A 20,744-nucleotide genomic window follows, 5' to 3' on the forward strand; every position below is an offset into this window, starting at 1 on the left:
AATCAACATTTGTCCCAAGAGGAACGATTACTTTCTTTGTTTTCGCATCGTGAAGTACATTATTAGCATTCATATTTTGAATATTAAAGGATATTTTGAATACCTGTTTTACCTGCAGCTGTAAATAATTCAGTGGTGAACAGTTGTTGTGTCGTAGCCTTTTAAGTCAGCAGAAGAAGAGAAGGTCGATGGGGGATGTTGAGATAAGCTCAGTGTGCTTATTTCTCAGTCGAAACCCTGCAGGGAATTCACATTTATCATTTTTTGACGTTTTTTTCAGAAAAAACAATAGACATCAAGTCATACAAGGCGACTTCTACATTGGTGTGTTTATGTATTTGCAGGATTTGCTGGAACACCGGGATATCTGTCCCCAGAAGTGCTGAGAAAGGACCCGTATGGCAAACCAGTGGACATATGGGCATGTGGTTAGTTATGCAGCTTCCACACATGAACACATTCATGAAAAAAAATAAAAACAACTCATGGAAACTGGTCAAACAACACTTAATGGGGATGTTTAGGGTTTGTAAGCTCTTCTTCTGCATGCTTGGGATTTTTCTCTTCTCAGTCCAAAAACATGCATGTGAGGCAAGATGGAAACCTAAATTCCCCTAAATGTGTGTGTGGTTTCCTGCCTTCACCTTTGCTCAGTCACCTGGTTGTAGATTTTCAACTACATCACAGAGTCTATATCTCAGCATTCACTTGTTATGCCTGGTTATATATGTGTACACTGCAGCAATCCTGTTGAACTCCATTGATGATTTTCTTCTTTTTTTTTATCTTTAAAAGACTGCATGTGTACATAATATTTAAATCCAGTGTGTGTGTGTGTGTCGCAGGTGTCATCTTGTACATCCTGTTGGTGGGCTACCCTCCTTTCTGGGACGAGGACCAACACAAGCTTTACCAGCAGATCAAAGCCGGCGCATACGACGTACGTTCTTCACTTTCATATATCAGATATTTACCCTTTTCTCTCATTCTTTTCGGGTTTCTTAGTTGAGTTTATATTTATTGCTTACGTGTAGAAGTACAGAACTGGAATAAATGTTTTGAATTTTACGGCACGCAAAAGAAAAATTTAGCATTCTGCCATAAATTTCCTCAAACTGTGCTGGTTTCCTCAAACCAACCAACCGCGCAGGTTGTACCTGTTTGCATCGTTCTGAAGGCATCACACTTTTCAGAAATATGCAGTTTTTCAGGTTTTGCTCGCAGAAGTTGAGCCCTGGAGCCTTTCTGCACTTCCACATCAGGAGGTGAACTTGCTGACCATATGAGCTTTTATTCATTCGAAAGAAGAGAAAATTGTTCCACACTTGGATATTCAGCAGACACAGCCGCAGTTTGACAGGGATACCGTGCTCGAGTTGGCCACGGTGCTCCAGTGAAATATATTGCTCCTACTTTAAAGCGTCTTGATGTAAAGCAACTTCCAACCAAGACGTCATGAAGCCCCGTATGCCGGAAGGAAACAAAAAGAAAAATCCTGTAATCAAGTGATGAATGAGTGTCAAATAATAGCTGCGTGAGAGGCGATGAGGGAGTGGGGTTGGGGGGGGGGGGGGCTGTGTAGGCTGTGCAAACACTCAGGAGGGTAGGATTACCTGTAACCTATGCTCACATGGTAAATACATGTAACCTGCATGTCTCATCTTTCACCTGCCTCAAAAAAAATGTTTTATTAATTTAAAGCTCTTTGGAAATTAGCAAGACCTTTTTATGTAAGGGTGCTCCCATAGCAGCAAATTCCACGTGTATCTGACCAGATATCAGCTTCCAATAGAAGTAATCATTTCCTTGTATTTGTCATTTGGTCCATTACTTGTAATTATGATTAAATAAATCTTCAATTATTGTCGCTTTAATCTGCGCTTTATTCGTTTACCCGTTTTATGTTAGGTGACAATGAGACTATAGATTTTTTTTTAATTGAATTAATTGCTGAAAGATGGTCCCAAAGCCTCGATCTGACCCCTGCAGAACACTGACACTTCAAGCCTCACCTTGAATTCTGTCATACAAGTAAATGTTTGAAATTTAATTTGAGTTTTTAATTGCTTGCTGCTTATTGTTTTATTTCCCTCCTGATGTATATAGAAAGTGAAAATTATGCTCTATGAACGAGCAATAGGCTCCTTGATCAGATCTCGTCATAGTGAGATTGGGAATTATTACCCGTATTAATTTCCACAATTGGAGGCAACTACATTTCATGAATGTACATAATATGAGAACCAATATGAAGTGACTGTGACAAGCACTTGCAGTGACATGTGCTTCTTGAATATCATCACTTTCATGCAGACACCTTGTTGTTAACACGCAACTTTCATGCTTAAGGAAATGGTTTGTTGACAGCTTCCGTTAATTTCCTGTAGTAACAGCAGGTTAGGTTTTGGAGGGACAGGTGTGTTTGTAGCTCTGCAAACACAAAACATTTCTAGGATGTCTGTATTATTCTGGTGTTTCTCTTCTGTTTGCAGAATCAGTCTTGTTTAGTTTTTTTTCCTTTCTAAAATCTAATATAGTACCTGAAGTGCAATAACTACCAAATCCCTTTGTTATGATCATAATTTAGATTCATTGTTTACATTAGTTTTGAATAGTTGAATAGTTTGAAAGTTTTAATGTCTTAAACAATGTTGATAAGCCTCATTTTACATGAGCGTGTTTTATTTGCTGCAGTTTTATGTAGCCTTGCAGCAAATTGACACGTGGATCACAGTGCCTTTTAAACCACTTATAGTTATTTAACAAAAATTTAGTCGAGCTTTATTCGTCAAAATGATCATGTAATACTGACATTTTGTTGTGATAATGTTTCACATTCCCATTTGTCATCAATAACAAAGAAACACTTGACAGAAATACGTTAAAAAAAAAGAATACCTTTAATACTATAAAGTAGTATTCCCTCAAGTGTGTGTGTGTGTGTGTGTGTGTGTGTGTGTGTGTGTGTGTGTGTGTGTGTGTGTGTGTGTGTGTGTGTGTGTGTGTGTGTGTGTGTGTGTGTGTGTGTGTGTGTGTGTGTGTGTGTGTGTTTGAACACATTCTCCAGTGAGGCTGACGTACGCGTCATTCTTAACGTTTCCTCCTTTTCCATCGCTCTCTTTCAGTTTCCTTCTCCGGAGTGGGACACAGTGACCCCCGAGGCCAAGAATCTGATCAATCAGATGTTAACCATTAACCCTGCCAAGAGAATCACTGCCGACCAGGCCCTCAAGCATCCCTGGGTCTGCGTAAGTCACATTTGTCTTCCGCAACGTCCAACACGTGCCGTGGCTTCCTCCCGGCCTCTATCTGCCTTCTCAGGCCACATGTTGCCTCGGCGGAGGAGGAAACGCAGCGCGAGCTCTTCAACACACTCAGGAGCACCGAGGCCTCGAGCTGCTGAACTTCAAAACCTAGTTTTGAAGTTTTGGAAGTTTTGCGCAGACTGACGCACGTTTCAAACATCTTTTGGTTGCTCGACATTCCCGATCCTTGTTCTCTTGTTCCACTGGCACAGAGTGGTGATCACGGTGTGCACGACTACACACTGCCTCGTGTTGACAGAAGACATTTAAGAAGTACGGGTGGAATGGCAGTAACGAAGTTGACCTTTTTGATGCGTCTTCCTCCTTCCTCGTGACACAGACCACACCCACAATCCTGAACACAAGAAAAAAAAACAATGCTTTTACATATTTCAACCTGGGACAAAAACTGAATTTGATAGTAAGATGAGGTTCACTTCTTAAACTGGCAACACTGAAAGGTTTCAAAACAAGAGAGGATCATTTACTGTCGGTGGTGGTTCTGTTCATGTTGTGTCGACACAACGATTTCTTTTCCTGATGTGGGAAGTCTTGAGCCTTTTTCTGCCTTTTTCATTTTAAATCGGATCTCAGTAAAAACGTCGGGTTCTCGTCTCCATCGACACAAGATTCCACTGAGTTTAGTTTGATCTCTGATGTTTCTTGTCTTTCTGCAGCAACGCTCCACCGTGGCCTCCATGATGCACCGTCAAGAGACTGTGGAGTGTCTGCGCAAGTTCAACGCCCGGAGGAAACTTAAAGTGAGCGTGGACACACTGAAACACACCTACACTAATACAAATGAATATTGTTGAGGGGTGTTTTTCTGTTCTTTGTCTTTAGGGAGCTATTCTCACAACAATGCTGGTGTCCAGGAACTTCTCAGGTGAGCTTTGCCAGCTAGTGATGTAAATAAACGATCCCGTTTTCCCTGGTTGGACGTCTTTCAGAGGACAATTCTGCGATTCTGCCTCCCGTGTGTGACCTGTTTCTCTTCAACAGCAGTTCTGATTTAGATTTCCTCCTTGAAGGCAGACTGATCATCTGTAGCATGGCTCGCTTTTGATTGAACATCCAATTTGTGGGCTGAACGAGAGCCTATCCAGCTAGTGCTTTATTGCTATTGGCACTGCATTCAAGGGCTGTCATGTACATAAACAAAGCAGCTCCAGTGAATCACAGCCAATTACATTCTACTTTCTGCAGGTCATGTCGGATCGAGACTGGAATCAGACAGCAGTCCGGCCAGACTTCTGAAATAGCTCATTACATTAACTCTTGGCTGTTCGGTGAATGTCCACAGACTTAAGACTTATCATTAGACTCATCATGCAAAAAAAAAAAAAAAGAAGACGAAGAAGATGGGCATCACTGAAAGTCTTAAGTTAGTGAGATCAAAGTCCATCAAGTGAGGAAAGAATGAGACAGATCTAATACAGTCAGCTTTTGGTCTCTTTCTCGTCCCTCCGGCTCCACTCTGAATCCCTCTCTGTCCATTAGTGGGACGGCAGCATACCAGCCCTGCCGCTACCACCAGCACGGCGGCAATGGCACAGGAAGGTACGTCTGCTTGAGGGGGCGTTGGAGTCGCACACTGCCAACGTCGTGCTCGGGCTATTGGCATGTGGCCTGGGCTGCTTGAGATCCTTCCCCACCGCACCGCACCGCACCCCACCCAATCCAACCCCACCCCACCCCACCACTCCCCCGATCTGCTGCCTGCACGCCGATGGACCACTTGAAAATGGCCGTCGCTGCACCGGAGCGTCTCGCACCCACACAGAAACACGAACAGTCGGGTGGAGCTCGGCTCCCGGCCTCCCCTCCAGATCCCTTTCGTGTAAAAAAACACACACACACACACACACACAAACACACGACCAAACGCTTTCACCTCTGGCAGTGGTGTTGTTTTCCCGCAGCGCCGATGCTCGGTCCGACGCCTGCCCGGCCGTGCTCGCTGCAACCGTCCCTCCGCACGGCTCCGGCACTAACAGCCAGCCAAGCATGTTTCTGAGCGTACAGTGCAGTGCGGTGTGCCGACCTGCATGGGAAGATGGACGGACTGAATGTGTCCAGTGTCGACTACTTTTTTACTTTTTTTTAATTTGTCTGCTCTCTCCTGCTTGCTCTGTTGTCTTTGTGTGAACAGACCGAAGCCACGAATACGACAAAGCCAAAGTTTCAGCGCACTTCAAACGAAGAGCTCAAGGGTTTAAGGAAACTTCTCGTGAACCAATGCAATTTGTTATCACGAGCTCGGCTCGCATAGAAAGACTTTAGCTTAATAAGATCTTTGAATGTGACTTCACAGAGATATTTTTGTTAGAGTGAGTCACAACTCACGCCTGGATCTGAGTGTTGAATTCATCAGAAATCAATATAATGTAAGATTCAAACATTAAACCAAGAATTACTCAAGATTGAGTTTTAAAAACAAGAAATATTTGTGCTTTTTAAGAGAAAGAAAGAAATGAATTGCCCCTTGTGGGATGAATACGGCTGTCTGAACTGAACCCAAGATGTTAAAGGTCTTTAAAGGTGTGGCTCCTTCCTATCAAGTTAGAAACTGAGCAGTGGTGATGTTGGAATCATACAGTCACTGTTTTAAAAAAAAATCCTGCTGATTTTATGTATGCTTTGAAGATAAAACTAAACAAAAAGAAAAAAAGAACATTCGTTTCCTCCCATTATAAATCTATCACTGAACAAAAAAAAAGCATCATTGACTGATCAAGAGTCAGTGTCTTTAATTCTGCTGAAGTGTCCAGCAGGTTAAGTAGCATCAGAGCGGCGCTCATGAAACAGAACTGCCAGTTATATTCCTCTTCGTTCCATTACAGTGTGGCTGTATAGTGGAAGGTTGGATGACACCTTTAATCCTGGTGGTGTTGCCCCACCATCCCATGTATGCTTACTGGTTAATGGTACTTTACCAGCAAACCAGACCAAAAAAAAAAATATGTTTTTTGTTTTTTATGTTAAATCTAAAGAGGAGCTGCAGAGTGTCACATGTGGGCAATGAAATTCAATCATAGATTTTTAATATACTTTTGGGATCTGGAGAATGAAAAGAGCTGTCGAAAACCCGCTGGAGGATTTTACTGTGAACATTAGATTAGTCTTTATTGGATGCCCTGCAACTATTGGACCTGCCATTCATTACAAAAGGATTTATACTGGCCCTTTTTATTGGTGTAGTTTGTCCTTATTACATTTCCATTACTTCGATTTTTTTTTTTTTTTTTTTTTTAGAATTTGTGTTTCATTAGGTGAACTAAACTTCTTCCCTCATCTTGAGAAAACCTCTAAGAGATCTTTGTCCTTCCGGTGAGTTCAGTCCACCTGTTTGAAGCACGCTGAACCTTTGCCGGGTAATTTAGATCGAGTCACTCTCCTGTATGGATGCTCTCACAGGAAACCTGCTTCGACCGAGAGGAAGACGCCTCGCCGATAGTTTAGCAACTTAATTCCTCCCTAACGGAGACCGAGTATCGCTACTGACTTCACAGCGGTGGCAGAATTAGCGTCGCGTCTGCAGCTGTGACGTCTGGAACCCCACCGTTTAGTTCGAGGGCTGGGTTTGAGCTCGGCTTCGGAGCTGTTGTACCGTTCGAGACGGAGACTTTGAAGTGGATGCTGCATGCCTGACATGTCAATGAGCCACCGTCACCGCATGAACCCATCACCTCTGTGGAAACCAATTAAGATTTGCCTTTTTACCAGGCGGTAACAGCCTGACAGGTGTTTGTGTCTGCCGCTGTCATCTTGAGTCCTCGGTTCAGATGCAGATTATTAAATACATTCCTGTTTTCTTGTCTTCTTCATCGCCCTCCTTCCTTCTTTATAAACGGAAGGTAAGGGCGGATCATTGAGACGTGTCGCTGCAGTGTGTGGGTGTTTATTTTTTTTAGTCTGTCTGTGTGGACATCCGTCTCGAGTGTTTGTGTTTGTGTCATTTTCCGTGTAAGTCTGATTATAAGTGTCATCAGTTGGTGGATCTTAACCAGGTTGGAGTTGGTTTGTGTTTGAAGCAGACCGTCAATCCTTCATCTCATCCAGTAGTTTATACCCTCATCCATTCATCATCTGGAAATCCTCAGACAGATGGAGGAATGTCTGCTGATCAATAACTGAACCAGGATCAATATATGTGTATGAAATGGAGTGTCTGAGCCCACTTTTTGGAGAGGTTTTGTTTTTGTTTGTTTTTTACAGTTTTTTTGTTGGACTTTGTTCTAACAGTTATAGATAAGAACTATTGTGCCCAAAATGTATGTTTATAGAAGAAAAGTTCATCCTTTACACAGCGAATTTCACATGCTATAAAATAAGCTGTCAATAGGATAAAATTGACAACTTTTAAACCTAAGGTTTTGATTAATCTTGCACATTTCTACTGCGATACACAAGAGGTTATCTTTAAAAAGCCATTAACTTCTGCTCATGTTAAGTAAGTAAATGTTTTTTATAAAGCACCTTTCATAGATAAAGATCACAAAGTGCTCAACAGCAATAATAGCAGAAAGATTAAAATAAACTAATAAAGTTAGTAAGAATATAAGTATATTTAGTAAAACTGATAAAACAGGAATAACAGCTAAGATACAGAGCAGCAAATAAAGTAGTGATGAAGTGTTAAACAGGATTCACAGTTGTGTGTGAATGTGGAGGGAAAGGTTTTACATGGTACATCAAATTACACAGTAAATTCTGAAGATTTAGTAAGATAACCACAAACGATTTTCACCATAATAATAAAAATCATTGTAGTTAATCCAATCAGTTTTAAAAACAGGTTTTTTCAGGTTTTATCTATTTAAATAATAGTTTTGAATCTAACCATTACATATTCTTATAATTATATTATCACATGTGACTTACAAAACTGATTAGGAAAAATTTGTAGATGAACCTATGTGTTGATTGCTAAAATAGAAGGAATTCTCCAACGCATTCATTTGAATTTCAAATAAAGGAAAATACTCCTACTCAGTTTTCAGAGTACTTTCAAATAATATAAACTATTTCTTCAAGACTTTTTAAATTTTATTTGGCATATTTTTCACAATTGTACTTCCAGCTGATCAAATTAAAATTTTATGAAGACAGATTTCATTTTAAATGATAAAAACACAATATTGAATAACAGAAATTAGCTAAATTGCTGCTAAACTTCTTACATTTCTGGGTACATACAGTTTTATTTACTTTTATTTAAATAAAGATGTAAAATCAGCACCACTCACAGCTCGTGTTCATGAAACTGCACCCTCACAATTCATTCTCTTTTTCTTTCAGCTTGCAAAACTTTACTAAACAAAAAGTCGGACGGTGTGAAGGTGAGTTCTCCCACCCGTGCACATTTACCAAACAATCCTGTTGGTCTTTCTGTCTCTTTCTATCTTCTGTTCTCTCCCTATTGATCCGTCACCCAACTAACATGTATGTGATCTTATGACCTTTTTAGAAATGCATTGAAGTTGGACTCCCTTTGTGCTCTGGTGCTGCATATTTAGGATTACTAAAGTCTTATAAATGTGATTTGAAATTGTTTTGTTTTGGGTTTTTGACATAAAAACAAAGTAGGTGGTTGATCATGTTTATCAGTTGCAGTTAAAAGTAACACATTTGAGACTAAAGCAACATTATAAAGCAGTAAACTTTTACAATAGTCTTTTTTTTATTTTTAATAATATGAGCAGGTTCAAGGTGTCAATGGTTTGGATTTGAGTGTCGGTCAGTGTCGATGCATGCAGTGAAGTGCCCTGGCCAGTATAAACCTGAACTGCCTGTCACACACATCTATCAAAATGATAATAAAATTGCACCTTTAAAAAACACCCCCCAAAAAAATCTGCATATCAAATTCAAAATGACTTCCCTTATTTAAATGTTCCTTTTGCAGCCGTTTTAAACCTCCCTCTGTCTCATCTCTGTTCCTGTAAGCGTGTGCAGCTGCTTTGTTTTTCTCTCTAACCGGGATCAATCTGGCAGCTTCACTTTTTTGCTGTTTTCGATTAGCTCCTTTTTTTTTTTTTTAACCCGATGACCCCTCTTTTTTATTTTTATTTTTTGCCTCCTCCTTTTTCATTGCTGTCTGTCAGAAAAGGAAGTCCAGCTCGAGTGTTTGTTTGATGGTGAGATCGGCTCTGTCGCTTTCCTTCTCTTCCTCACACTGCCCACCTCTCCCTCTCCGCTCTACCCTATTCCCTTCTCTCTCTCTCTCTCTCTCTCTCTCTCTCTCTCTCTCTCTCTCTCTCTCTCTCTCTGTGTTTCATTACTTTTGTTTTGTATGTTTTGGGCAGAGGTGCTTTAGGCATCGTTTACGACCGTTTCCGTCTTGTCCGATTTCTTTTCCTCCGACATTTTGCATCTCTTTCTACCTTTTAAACTCCAATCAGCCCTTTTTGGCTTCATCGCTGACCATCACATGAGAAAAGGACATTCTAATTACTACAAACATCACGAGGCAGCCATTATCCCCTTTTTTTTCAGTTCTGGCATATTTATTGTACCTCATGAATTTTCTTTTGAGTGAATTCTTCTTTTCTCCTCTATATAAAATGAGTATAAAAACTCATTTAGAAAAACTCATTTAGAAAGCAGTTGTGCACAAAAGGTGTATTTGGTATAATTATAGATGGAGTTTATCACAACTTAACAACTTGGTGAATGATTTCCTCTCAGGTCTCTTGGCGCTCTACGAGGTGATTTAATAGTATTAGAGGTATTCACGATGAAAAACCCTTGCATGCACGTACACACATTGGAGAAAAGAAAATGTCTATCAAGGCCGTTCACTGCATGCTCAGACCTGGACTGGTAAACATTGCAAACCTATTTCCTTACGCGTTGACATAGATTTGGGCTTTGTTGCGGCCAGGCATGTGTCGCCGGTTGCTGGAATTTATTTACAGCTTTCCCTTCAAAACATAAAAAAATAAAAAAAATTATATATATATATTTTCATGTTTGACTATAAATGTGCTGACTAACATTTTCCTTTTTATTAATGTATGACGTCTGCAAACGTTGTGGACTCCGAATACAAACGTAACAGCTTTATGTGCAAGTTGCCACGAGTCTTTGTACAAGAAGATTAGATGAATAAATATCCAGTTTAAACTGCAGCTGCCATTTAAAATGCAGCAGCTGTGTGCACATGCACCTGCAGTCTTTAGGATATTTACATTGGCGGCGTGACGACTCCATGCCTGATGTTTCCAGCCTCGGCTCCCAGCAGATTGTATCTGGTTGAGATGAGTTGGGAGCGGTGGGAGTCACTGTGTGTTGTGTTTCTTTGCCCTCAGTCGCAGGGAAACAGTAAAAACAGTGTAGTAAGCAGCAGCAGCACCAAAGACAGCAGCATGTCATCTTCAGCTCCAATGGTACCTCATCTTTATTTGGTTTTGTTGCCTTTTTTTTTTTTTTTTTTTTTAATGGCTTCATTTCGTTGTTTCCATCTTTTTAAGTGTTTAGTTTAATCTCACCATCTTTTATTTTTTGCCACATCACACATTCTGGAAACTCTTTTCTGTTCCGGGTCTCATCTATCATCCTCTGCCTCTCCGCTTCTGTTCTGAACACAAATTGTGATGTTTGGTGGTGAATTTGATGACTTTAAAATTGAACGACTGGCCTTCCCCTTGGAGTGTCTCCTCCCGGCTTGTGTTTTACCCCGCGGAAAACGCTCCGCTTATATTTACTCAGCGGTGCGCTGACAGGTAGACAAATGACTTTCATTTTGCTGAACAACAGCAGACACTTCAATCAAGCTGTGCACAGCCACATCCTGGTGAATCCTTTGTGTGTCTCACTGCGTCACCTGAGCGGTGGACGCAAGTTATTCCAATTTCTTGGAGAGCAGGTTCACCCTCTGCTACACGGAAGAAAAAAAAATCCCTTTTACAAATTGCTTTTCAATGTCCTAATGACTTAGTCAATGATTCGGACTTGTGGGTAAAGCAGGAGCTTGGGAGGACCAGTGAAAGACGGATCACGATTGAACGAGGATGCAGCCTCCTGTCTGGGATGGGATTTAAGCTATTTATACAATAGAAACTCGCACTTAAACAAAACAAATCTTAGGGTTGAAATATGGAAGTCTAGCAGCCAGAAGATCTTAACTCTTTGCTTTAACAAACCTAAATTGACAGAAGACAGTTGGGTAAAGTGACACGAGGAAAATATTGAGCAAATTCCATGGCTTCCTGTTTTAAAAACGAGGATACAATAAATGCTGTTGATGAAACAAGAGTTTTACTGTTGCAACATCCCGTGCAAGCATATGCCACACACGCTGAACAAACATTTTTAGAATATTTGAGGACAATAAGATGAAAAGAGCGACAAAGCACCTACAGTATATCTTACTTTTGCATTGTGCCAATGACAGTGGAAAAACTGCAAAGTAATGCAATCAACCTGTCACCTCTTCTTAATTAACACAAGAGGAAGCTGCTGCACAGCGAATAACACAGCGTACATTGACTATATATCACTTACGGTTTTGTACAGTCGAGATGTAACATGTTGCTCTGTATGTTTAAAGTTGCCTGCATGTTGATCTTATTGCCTTTAGAAATATGTAAAACATAAGTCGCATTTATTTTCAGGATTCTCGTTCAATGATTTCATATAATTCCAGAATCATGACTGAATTTCAACCAACAGCACCAGCTAAATTCCCCTTATTTGGAGCGTTCCTGTTTGACTTTACGCGAGGCTCTGTGTCTCTAAATAGTGTCACGAAAGCCCAGACTTATCTATAATCCAGCAAATTCCCACCTGTCATGAAAGGGGCTGCATGCTCTAAGGTGAGGTTCAGTCTTCATGGAGGCCAGACTGACTGACGAAACCAGCACTCTGTGGGTTTGTTAGAACCAGAGCTCTTGAATTGCTTAGTGCTGAATGTGGTTGTGGCGGGCTTCGGACTGAGGAGGACCAGGATGAAGGGGGTTCGGGCTCCTGCCACCTGGGAATTTAGATTTTTGGGGAGGGTTTATTCATACAGTAACTCGCAGGCGTCAATAGTGACGTGCAAAGTTGGACCGTGTATTTCAGATTTGTGTGAACCCTTTTCGTGATGCAGCGAACCACTTCTCCTCCTCCTGCTCCTCCTCTTCCTCTCCTCCTCAGTCATTGGCCCTGGCTGGTAAATAAGTGTTTATCTGTGTCCGTGGCTCTTTCTATTGCATTTTGGGGACCTTAAAGTGATCCTGTCGGCCTCAGCAGTGGTGAATGGGGGAACAGGCCGACGCTCAGCGCCTCAACATTGACAGTCATGATCACTGTTGCTGCTCCACAGCCTCTACTGTAGCTCCTCTGCTTCGTTGTGGTGTGCACACATTTTGTCAACCTGGAATATGTTGCTATTCCTTGGCATTTTTGTTGCCGGTGCCTTCCCTCCCTCCTATTCATCCCCTCACTGCATGGTAAAGTGTCTCCTACCTCCTCCCCCCCCCCAGGAAGCCCAGACAACTGTTGTACACAACCCAGCTGACGGCACCAAGGTAAGCTGCTCCTTCTCCAACCTCGAGCCACCAGCCACTTCTAAGACACGTGGAGGATTTTCTTTAAAAACAAATATCTGTGACACGTAGGTGCTCAGAAAAAATTGATGTTTTGATGATTTGATTATTTTATCTTCAGCTGTCCCCATTTTAAAGTTGAAGTTCAATCTTTGTCTCAAGATTTGACTTCTGTAATTTTGCTCTTCTCCGATTGACTACAGCGAGCTGAGTTTTATTTCAGGATCTCAGAGAAAATCCTACACGTCGTTCACGGCGGCACATGCCCCTCGAAACACCTATGCCAGCTCGCGTTTCTACTCAAGTGGAAACCGACTGCCTTGCTGCTTGCACTGTAATGTTGGTGCACAAGCTTGTAGCATCACGAGAAATCCAAACGCCACCGCTGCTGCACTGTTTTCTTTATCCTGACATTGTTTTTTCCCCACTTTGACCCCAAGTTTTGAATTAAACACTCAAATTCAGCCCACAATCTGACATTACCACACACAAGTTGTTGCTTGGTCCTGTGTGGCTCTCTGCACTTCCCCTCGCTGCTGTTCTGGCTGGTTTGTCGTTCTGGGTGTGAGTCGTTCATTCCTCCATCCGTCCATCATGGTCGTCTCTGTGCCCTCACAAGCAAAGTCTCATCAGCTTCTCCACCCTTTCCCAGTTACAAATGTCTCGCTGATGTCTCTTCCCTTATATAAAATCTTTTCCTTGTCCCGTCTTCTTCTTCTTCTTCTTCTTCTCTCTCTGTCCATGTGAACCTGTTTTGTTTGACAGGGCTCCACAGAGAGCTGTAATAACACGGAAGAGGAGGACATGAAAGGTAGGAAAGGTACTTGTCCAACTTTCACCTTCTCTGCATGACTCTTTTTCTTCACCTAATACCTGGACCAGGAAGTGTTTATTTATTTACCTCAACCTGAGTTAAGCGACGGTCCCAACCCGCCGTACTTGCAAGTGTGCGCTGTCTTCGTGCAAAAAACCCTCGGATTCACCCCTGTACGGGTCACGCGCCGCATTCTACAGCCAATGACAGCACAACACACGGACTCCGTGAGTCTTTTAGATTTTAAATTTACTTTAAAATTGCAGCCGGAAAGTAAAAAAAAAAAAAAAGAAAAAGCAAGTGAATTATTTGTAACATTTCAATGGCCGCGGATGAATGGTAAACATTAGCAGCTGTATTTCTGAAAACAAATAAGCCCTGAAGTTAAAACACGGGATAGGCGTCCTGTGCTCAAAGAAGACCATTCTTCGTGAGAAACAAAGCCATATGATCTTATACTAGATATATCAAATACATATATAAAATATCAATTACAAATATTATGTAAAACTACATTGTACAGGATTTATTTTCTGCAGAAAAAATCTGAAATGTCATCGGAGGATGACTTGTCGTTCACTCTTCTTAGTTCACTTTTATAATCATTATCAACGTATTATTTCCCCATATTTCCACACCATAACTCACATATGGAAGAATGAGAGAGTTGTATAATAAGTTGAGTTTATTTTGATCTAATTCTGGAATCGGATTTTACACATTATACAAATATTTTATATGTTGTTATTTGCAGCTTCCAGCCCAGGTTTTCATCAAAAGTCATTCCTACATATTTATTCATTGCATCGGTCAAAAAATGCATCATGAGGATGAAAACAACACATAAGTTGATCTGGACTATGTCGCATTTATTTGCAAATGTGATGATTGCATTTATTTCACTTCCCCCTCTTTGTTTTAATACTATGTGTCTGTGTGAGTAATAAATACATCACTATTTATCCTCAGTCACTGAAATGTTACAAATAATTCACTTACATTATATTAAGTCTTCTCTCTGGGAATCCTCTATCTGCAAAAACTCATGTTCATCGCACTTGCACGCCCTCACAACGTGCGAGTGAGTAAGGACACCATACATGAGCAGTACGTATAAGTACGACTTCCATCGGATAACGTGGATATCACACGGAGATCTTATGTTGTAAGTATCTACAACTGACCACTTGTCCAACGTACGATGCATGCAACCGCTCACGGCCAGGCGTGGCTTGTGGGCCACGTACTTGCACCTTGCGTTGACGTACTCCCTCCCTGCTCTTGCCACTCCCTCCCCACGTTTTTAGAAAAACGTGGCGGCCGTGGCCTCCCCAAAAAAACGTACGGACTAAAAACACACAGGGTGGGTTGTGACCGTCGCTTTAAAGCAGGCCTCAGAGGTTTCAGCTTAGAGTTTTTGTTTTCACTTGAAACGTTGTCATGTAAATGGGACCTGAGTCCAGTTACTCTGGGTTATGGATATGTTATACTGTGAAAATAGATGAATGTTATGTTTTAATATTCTACATGTATAAAGACTGAAAATACTACTCCAATAACGTATTGCTGTATCCATTTATGTCTAATGTAAAAATGTGAGTCTGATCTGTAGCAATGTCATAACAAAAGAGCAGGTTATGGATATTCAGTTCATTCTATTCGAGTTTTTCTGATTTTTCAGGTTTATTTCAGCACACAAGACAAGAGTTGTCCTGTTTCCAACATGTATTCCTGAGTTTTGAGATTACCTAGTTTTTAATCATCATTCTTAAATAATTGTTCAAATATGTGACAAAAATGCACAATCATACTTACATTTAAGAGTTTCATCACTTTATAAATCAGGGCGCAGAGCTTGTTCCCATTAGCTTGTCGGTTTATGGAGAGTGAGCCAGCTACAATTGAGGTAATTGTTCAGCAGGAGTAGTAATTTTAAACAAAAAATTTTTAAAAACTGCAGTTTCACTTGGTTTTCTTTGATCTGAAAGGACAAAAGCAGCATTTTTCAGCCTGTTGTAGACTCGGCACAAGGCTAATTTGAACACTGTAGTCTCAGTCGTGGTTACCAGAAGGTCAACACTGTGTCAAGCTCAGATGTGACCTAGTGATGTTAAGATGAATGAGCTGGAGGCCATTTTTGTTGAAAATGGGAAATTAATTACAGAGATTTTGTTATTAATGGTTTTAAAGATGCTGTGATAGCTGGAGGTGCTGCAAATAGTGACATTTAATCATGGGTGTGTAGGGAAGCAGAAGCTATGAAAGGACCGAGCACGACCTCAGGGGAAACACTAAAATGGCTGATAGACAACTTATATATATATATATATATATATATATATATATATATATATATATATATATATATATATATATATATACCACAAACCTCGGGACTAGAAAATAGAATTGCTAAAAAAAAAAAAAAAAAGCTGCAAGTAAGAATCTCCACATTCATTTATGAAAATTCTTTGATTGGATGTAACGAATGCTCACTTGTTGGCACCATATGTGGGCATGTCTCATTGTGATTAACGCTTTGTGCGAGTATCTGCGTGTCAGTATCACACCACTCTTTAACCTTTAATGAGCCGCGCCCAGCTCCTGCATGACCTTTCAAGGTTTTCAGGTGAGTGAAGTAGGGCAAAGCTCCACACAGCTTTCCAAAAAAAGAGGTAAGTCAGTACATTTTATTTGTATTGCGCTTTTCGCAGGCACAGAGTCACAAAGTGCTTCACAGTAAAGACAGATAAGTTAATCCTGTTACTTAAGGCAGCGTCCTTTGGATTTAGCAGGACCAGATCTAAAACAAGACCATCGGTGGCGTGCAGTCGTTGCTCTTCTTTGCTCCGCTGTCTTTCTCCGGGTCTGATTGCCCTCACCGAGTGGCTTTGAACGAATGCATTTGCTAAATGAGGATAATATTCCCTCTGTAAAATAAAACACATAAGAGGAGCACAGAAAAAGGCTTGATAGTCGAAGGACTAGTTGGAATGAATTACAGAACAAAGAAACGATTTATGTTTTGCATGAATGAGTTTAAGATGGTGTTAGTTACATATCAGGAGCATCCTGCCGAGGCTGTTAAAAAGTGCATTATTTGTGTTTGTCTTGTGATGAGGGCAGAGGCTGCCGGGGAGTCTGCCTGCACAGACAATGCAGGGTTAACACAGTGCTGCACAAAAGAGAAACAGGCCCAGACCCCCCCTGCTCACTGCCCACCGCCCACCTGTAAGTCGCCACATCCATCTCTGAGCTGTGATCTTCCTCTTTCAGCCAAAAATAATAATACTTAGAATAATCTAAAGGCCACATGTGAATATCACCACCTAATTCCTTCCTGTGCTGCCACCTACTGGCATCCTCACTTTACTGCAATTCCCTTTATAACCTCACGAGTGTTTACTTTATCTATCATCTTCTTTAATCTACTTTTTCTATAATAAACTTAGTCAATAGTTGTATTTACCCGAGCTAAGAAGTCCTGCATATATTTCCCTGGCTGGTTGTATTTGCCAGCGGCTGATGCCCCACAGGAGGCAGCCGGCGTCCCCAGTGTTCCTGTAGCTCACAGCTCCAGTCCTGAACCAGAGTCCACTCTGTCATTTCCCCCAAGCAGCAGCAGCAGCAGCAGCAGCATCAGCCTGCAGCAGAGTGAGTGACAGACAGACAGTGTTGATGTGGTTTGATGTGCTTTCCTTTTCCTGGTTTTTCCAGTTCGGCAGCTCCGTGTGAGCTGACGATAGTTAGAAACAGCCAAAAGGTCTGGTTTCTGGCTATTTGTGCATCTATCAAACATTTGTGTTTCTCCGATGTGATGCATCTCAAGTTTTACGATTCATTCGTATTTTTAGGGGGTGAATTTCTGCACACACAAAAAATGTGAAATTCTTGTGTGGATTTTGAGTGACTCCTTACTGTCTTCAGCAGATTTCCAGATTGGTGTGTATCAGTGGAGCGGTTGGACCTCTTTCTGTTCATTCTGATGTCTGTGCATGTTCAGCCCTCAGAAGATTCTCAACAGTTTGTAACCTTCCCTGTTTGTTTTGTCATTCTCTTTGTCTTCGTCAGCTCGTAAACAGGAGATAATAAAGATGACAGAACAGCTGATCGAAGCCATCAACAATGGAGATTTTGAGGCTTACACGTAGGTTCATTGGCACTAAATACATGTTTTTGTCATTTTTAATAAACCTTTCCTGTCACACACATTACACTGGTGTAAAGTGATTTCGTGTTTACTTTCAGCTATAAGCCCTTCCTTTATTATTGCAGGGTTATATATGGTTGTATTTGTCTCTGACAGGAGAATCTGTGACCCTGGACTGACTTCCTTTGAGCCAGAGGCCCTTGGAAACCTGGTGGAGGGAATGGACTTTCACAAATTCTACTTTGAGAACCGTGAGTTTGCTTTATGTATTTTGTCACCTTCAGTCGTGTTTCATCATTTATGATCTGCACAGTTGAGCATGTTGATCTTTTTACAATTTTATCTGCAGGCAACATATTTTTATCATCAAGAAATGTGATTAGCCTTTGAATCATTGCATGTTTTTCATTTCTTTGATGGAACCTGTGGAATAGTTTTGCTGTGTAAAGGTGGCTTGAGATGATTATGTTATGGGCGCTTCATAAATCACATTTCATTACATCATTACATTTGACCCAAACTTACATAATACACATTTAGATATAGTTATATTAATTTCTACTTAATGTTGCCAAACTCCTATGGCTTTTCAACTACAACCATTTCAGTTATTTAGCAAATTATTCACAAAACCTTGAACCATATTTGGAGAAAGCGTCTCCACTTGGAAGCCTTTTGAGGAAATTGTCTTGTTGTTCACGCCGGATCTGCCCTCCTCATTTAGTCCTGAGCAAAAACAGCAAACCAGTGCACACCACCATCCTCAACCCACACGTCCACCTGATCGGGGAGGAGGCCGCCTGCATCGCGTACATCCGCCTGACGCAGTACATCGACAGCCAGGGCCGGCCACGCTCCTGCCAGTCGGAGGAGACGCGCGTGTGGCATCGCCGCGAGGCCAAATGGCTCAACGTGCACTTCCACTGCTCAGGAGCACCAGCGGCGCCCCTGCAGTGAGCCCACAACATGAGCTCAGGTGAGGAGACGACGCCGCCGCTTGATATTAGAGCTGACTGACAGCTCTCATCACGATGAGCGTCTCTCAGGCAGGACAAGGTTACTGGGACATGGAAATGTAAATATGTATATAATATATATAGAAATGTAAACACGCTCAGGCTCTTATATGATTAGATGTGGAGAAATGTTTTGACACTAATGTAAGGATTTGGATACTTTAGCAAAGAATTCTTGTATTGATGGTACTCCTTAATAATATTAACTAATTAGTTTCAGATTTATTTTGCTGTAGGATACCAGCAGTTACTAAGTAGTTAACATCATTAAGAACTAACTTATGCAACAAGACCTCGGCCCTATGGATCTCTTGGCGTTCCACTTTCATGAGCAGTTCAGCATTCTTTATTTTGGAATTTTAGTGAATCATGGCAATAAGGTTTGAGTCAGCCTCCATTCAAAACAACATCTTGATTGGTTTCCACCAAAAACACCCAGAAGTACTGATGCTGTTTTAAAACAGGTATCAAATAAAAGTTCCGTCGGTCAAACCCGCCAAGAGGCCCCAAGCCGGCAAGCAAATGGTAAAAAAGAAAAACATCGATTTTTTTTTTTTTTTTAATACATTTCTTAGGAGTAGTGGACACAACACTGAGGTATTAGTGATGCTACCATGAAACTCATGGCATGAGCCTCAAACCCATATTGTCAGGGTGAGTTTGTAAAAGCATGCATAATTGGAGAAGGTTTTTTTTTTATATATACCTTTCACTGTATTTTGCACTAGAAAGTATCATTAGAATTGGCTTTATGTTGAGATTTACAGTTAAAATTGCTTGGTTATGGTACAATTTTACTCATCCCACACTGTATGTAACATTTTATTTGTTATTTGAAAGTGTTGTACCTAATATCTAAATTTGAAGATTTTAAACTCTGTACTGTCTGCACTAACGTTACCAAATGTTTTACTGTTTTGTTTTTGTTTTTTTTTAGTATGGCGAAGCTGACACTCTCCTCTCTGGCCCTTGTGTTTCTCTCTGCAGCTTCGCCTGAACTCTAAAGCTGTTTGGAGCATTTATTCTCCGTGGTCGGAGTGGTGCCTGGATCCTGGCCAGGACGAGGCTGCTTGGATAACACAAAAAAAGTGGGGAGGGTGAGGGTGGGGGGGGGGGGGGGGGTAATTAAATTTAAACGAAAGGAAAAATACATAGCAAACCAAAAAAAAATAGGTATTTCAAAAAGCTTGACTTGAATGAACCAACCACACCGACCAACACCAATCCAGTCCAACCCCGAGTTAAGACGACGTTGGGGCTCGGCTGATGTCGGCCCATTGTTGCAGATGGTGCATGTTTCCAGTGGCAGCATGGGGATGGGTGGGGGGGGGGGGTGATGCTGTCCTGGTCTGTCTCTCCCATGGCCTTTATTTCCCTTCGTTTCTGTCTGCCGTGTGGAAAAGTATTAACATGTCAAAATTCTATATATATACCAACAGGAAAAAAAAAAAAGCAAGTATACTTTCCACACATCGTGAGTCTGACTGGGGCAGAGATTATATCTGCAAAAATGTGATTTTGTTGTGTCTCTACAGAGAAGCGGGACGTCTACTTTAATACAAGTATTGTTAGTTTTACAGTCAACAAGTATAGAATTATATAGATATATATGGGGAGGGGGCTTATTGGAGCAAATGCAAAATGGGTGTTCGAGCATCTCGTCTCAGTTTTGAGAGGTTTCGGTGTTGATAAGTTACTGAAGGGAACTTTTTATTTTGTGTTTTTCTATCATGTGTTTCAAGGGTTTTCTTATATCTCCCGAATGAGATGATATTAGAAGGATTTTTGTTTTTAATTGAAAAGTAATTTTTAACCAAACATGGGATTTTTATTTAATACAACTGTGTACAAGAAATATTTATTATATAGGTGAAAATGGGTAATGTTGAGGGGTAGTAAGAAGGGGAGTTAGGCATGAGAGTGAGT

The 20,744-nt window shown here is 41.0% G+C and overlaps 1 protein-coding gene across 6 annotated transcripts in view; it reads left to right on the forward strand.

Annotated features, from left to right (window-relative positions):
* The window catches only part of camk2g2 (calcium/calmodulin-dependent protein kinase (CaM kinase) II gamma 2), a 67,726-nt gene extending 47,808 nt beyond the window's left edge, over nucleotides 1–19,918 (forward strand). Inside the window, exons 8-20 of one of the 6 annotated variants that reach the window (XM_080507280.1) lie at nucleotides 345–428; nucleotides 846–940; nucleotides 3,126–3,248; nucleotides 3,983–4,066; nucleotides 4,149–4,191; nucleotides 4,806–4,865; nucleotides 8,607–8,647; nucleotides 12,776–12,820; nucleotides 13,604–13,658; nucleotides 17,724–17,799; nucleotides 17,959–18,053; nucleotides 18,527–18,778; nucleotides 19,806–19,918. In XM_080507280.1, coding sequence (XP_080363406.1) covers nucleotides 345–428; nucleotides 846–940; nucleotides 3,126–3,248; nucleotides 3,983–4,066; nucleotides 4,149–4,191; nucleotides 4,806–4,865; nucleotides 8,607–8,647; nucleotides 12,776–12,820; nucleotides 13,604–13,658; nucleotides 17,724–17,799; nucleotides 17,959–18,053; nucleotides 18,527–18,759 — 1,034 coding nt within the window. In that variant the 3' untranslated portion in view covers nucleotides 18,760–18,778; nucleotides 19,806–19,918. The remainder of the gene's footprint in view (nucleotides 1–344; nucleotides 429–845; nucleotides 941–3,125; nucleotides 3,249–3,982; nucleotides 4,067–4,148; nucleotides 4,192–4,805; nucleotides 4,866–8,606; nucleotides 8,648–12,775; nucleotides 12,821–13,603; nucleotides 13,659–17,723; nucleotides 17,800–17,958; nucleotides 18,054–18,526; nucleotides 18,779–19,805) is intronic. The other 5 variants (XM_080507281.1, XM_080507282.1, XM_080507283.1 and 2 more) reach the window with 5 other exon arrangements.
* The last annotated feature ends 826 nt before the right edge of the window (nucleotides 19,919–20,744 follow it).

This window comes from Blennius ocellaris, assembly GCF_963422515.1.
Source record: "Blennius ocellaris genome assembly, chromosome: 13".
In the NCBI taxonomy this organism is placed as follows: Eukaryota; Metazoa; Chordata; class Actinopteri; order Blenniiformes; family Blenniidae; genus Blennius; species Blennius ocellaris.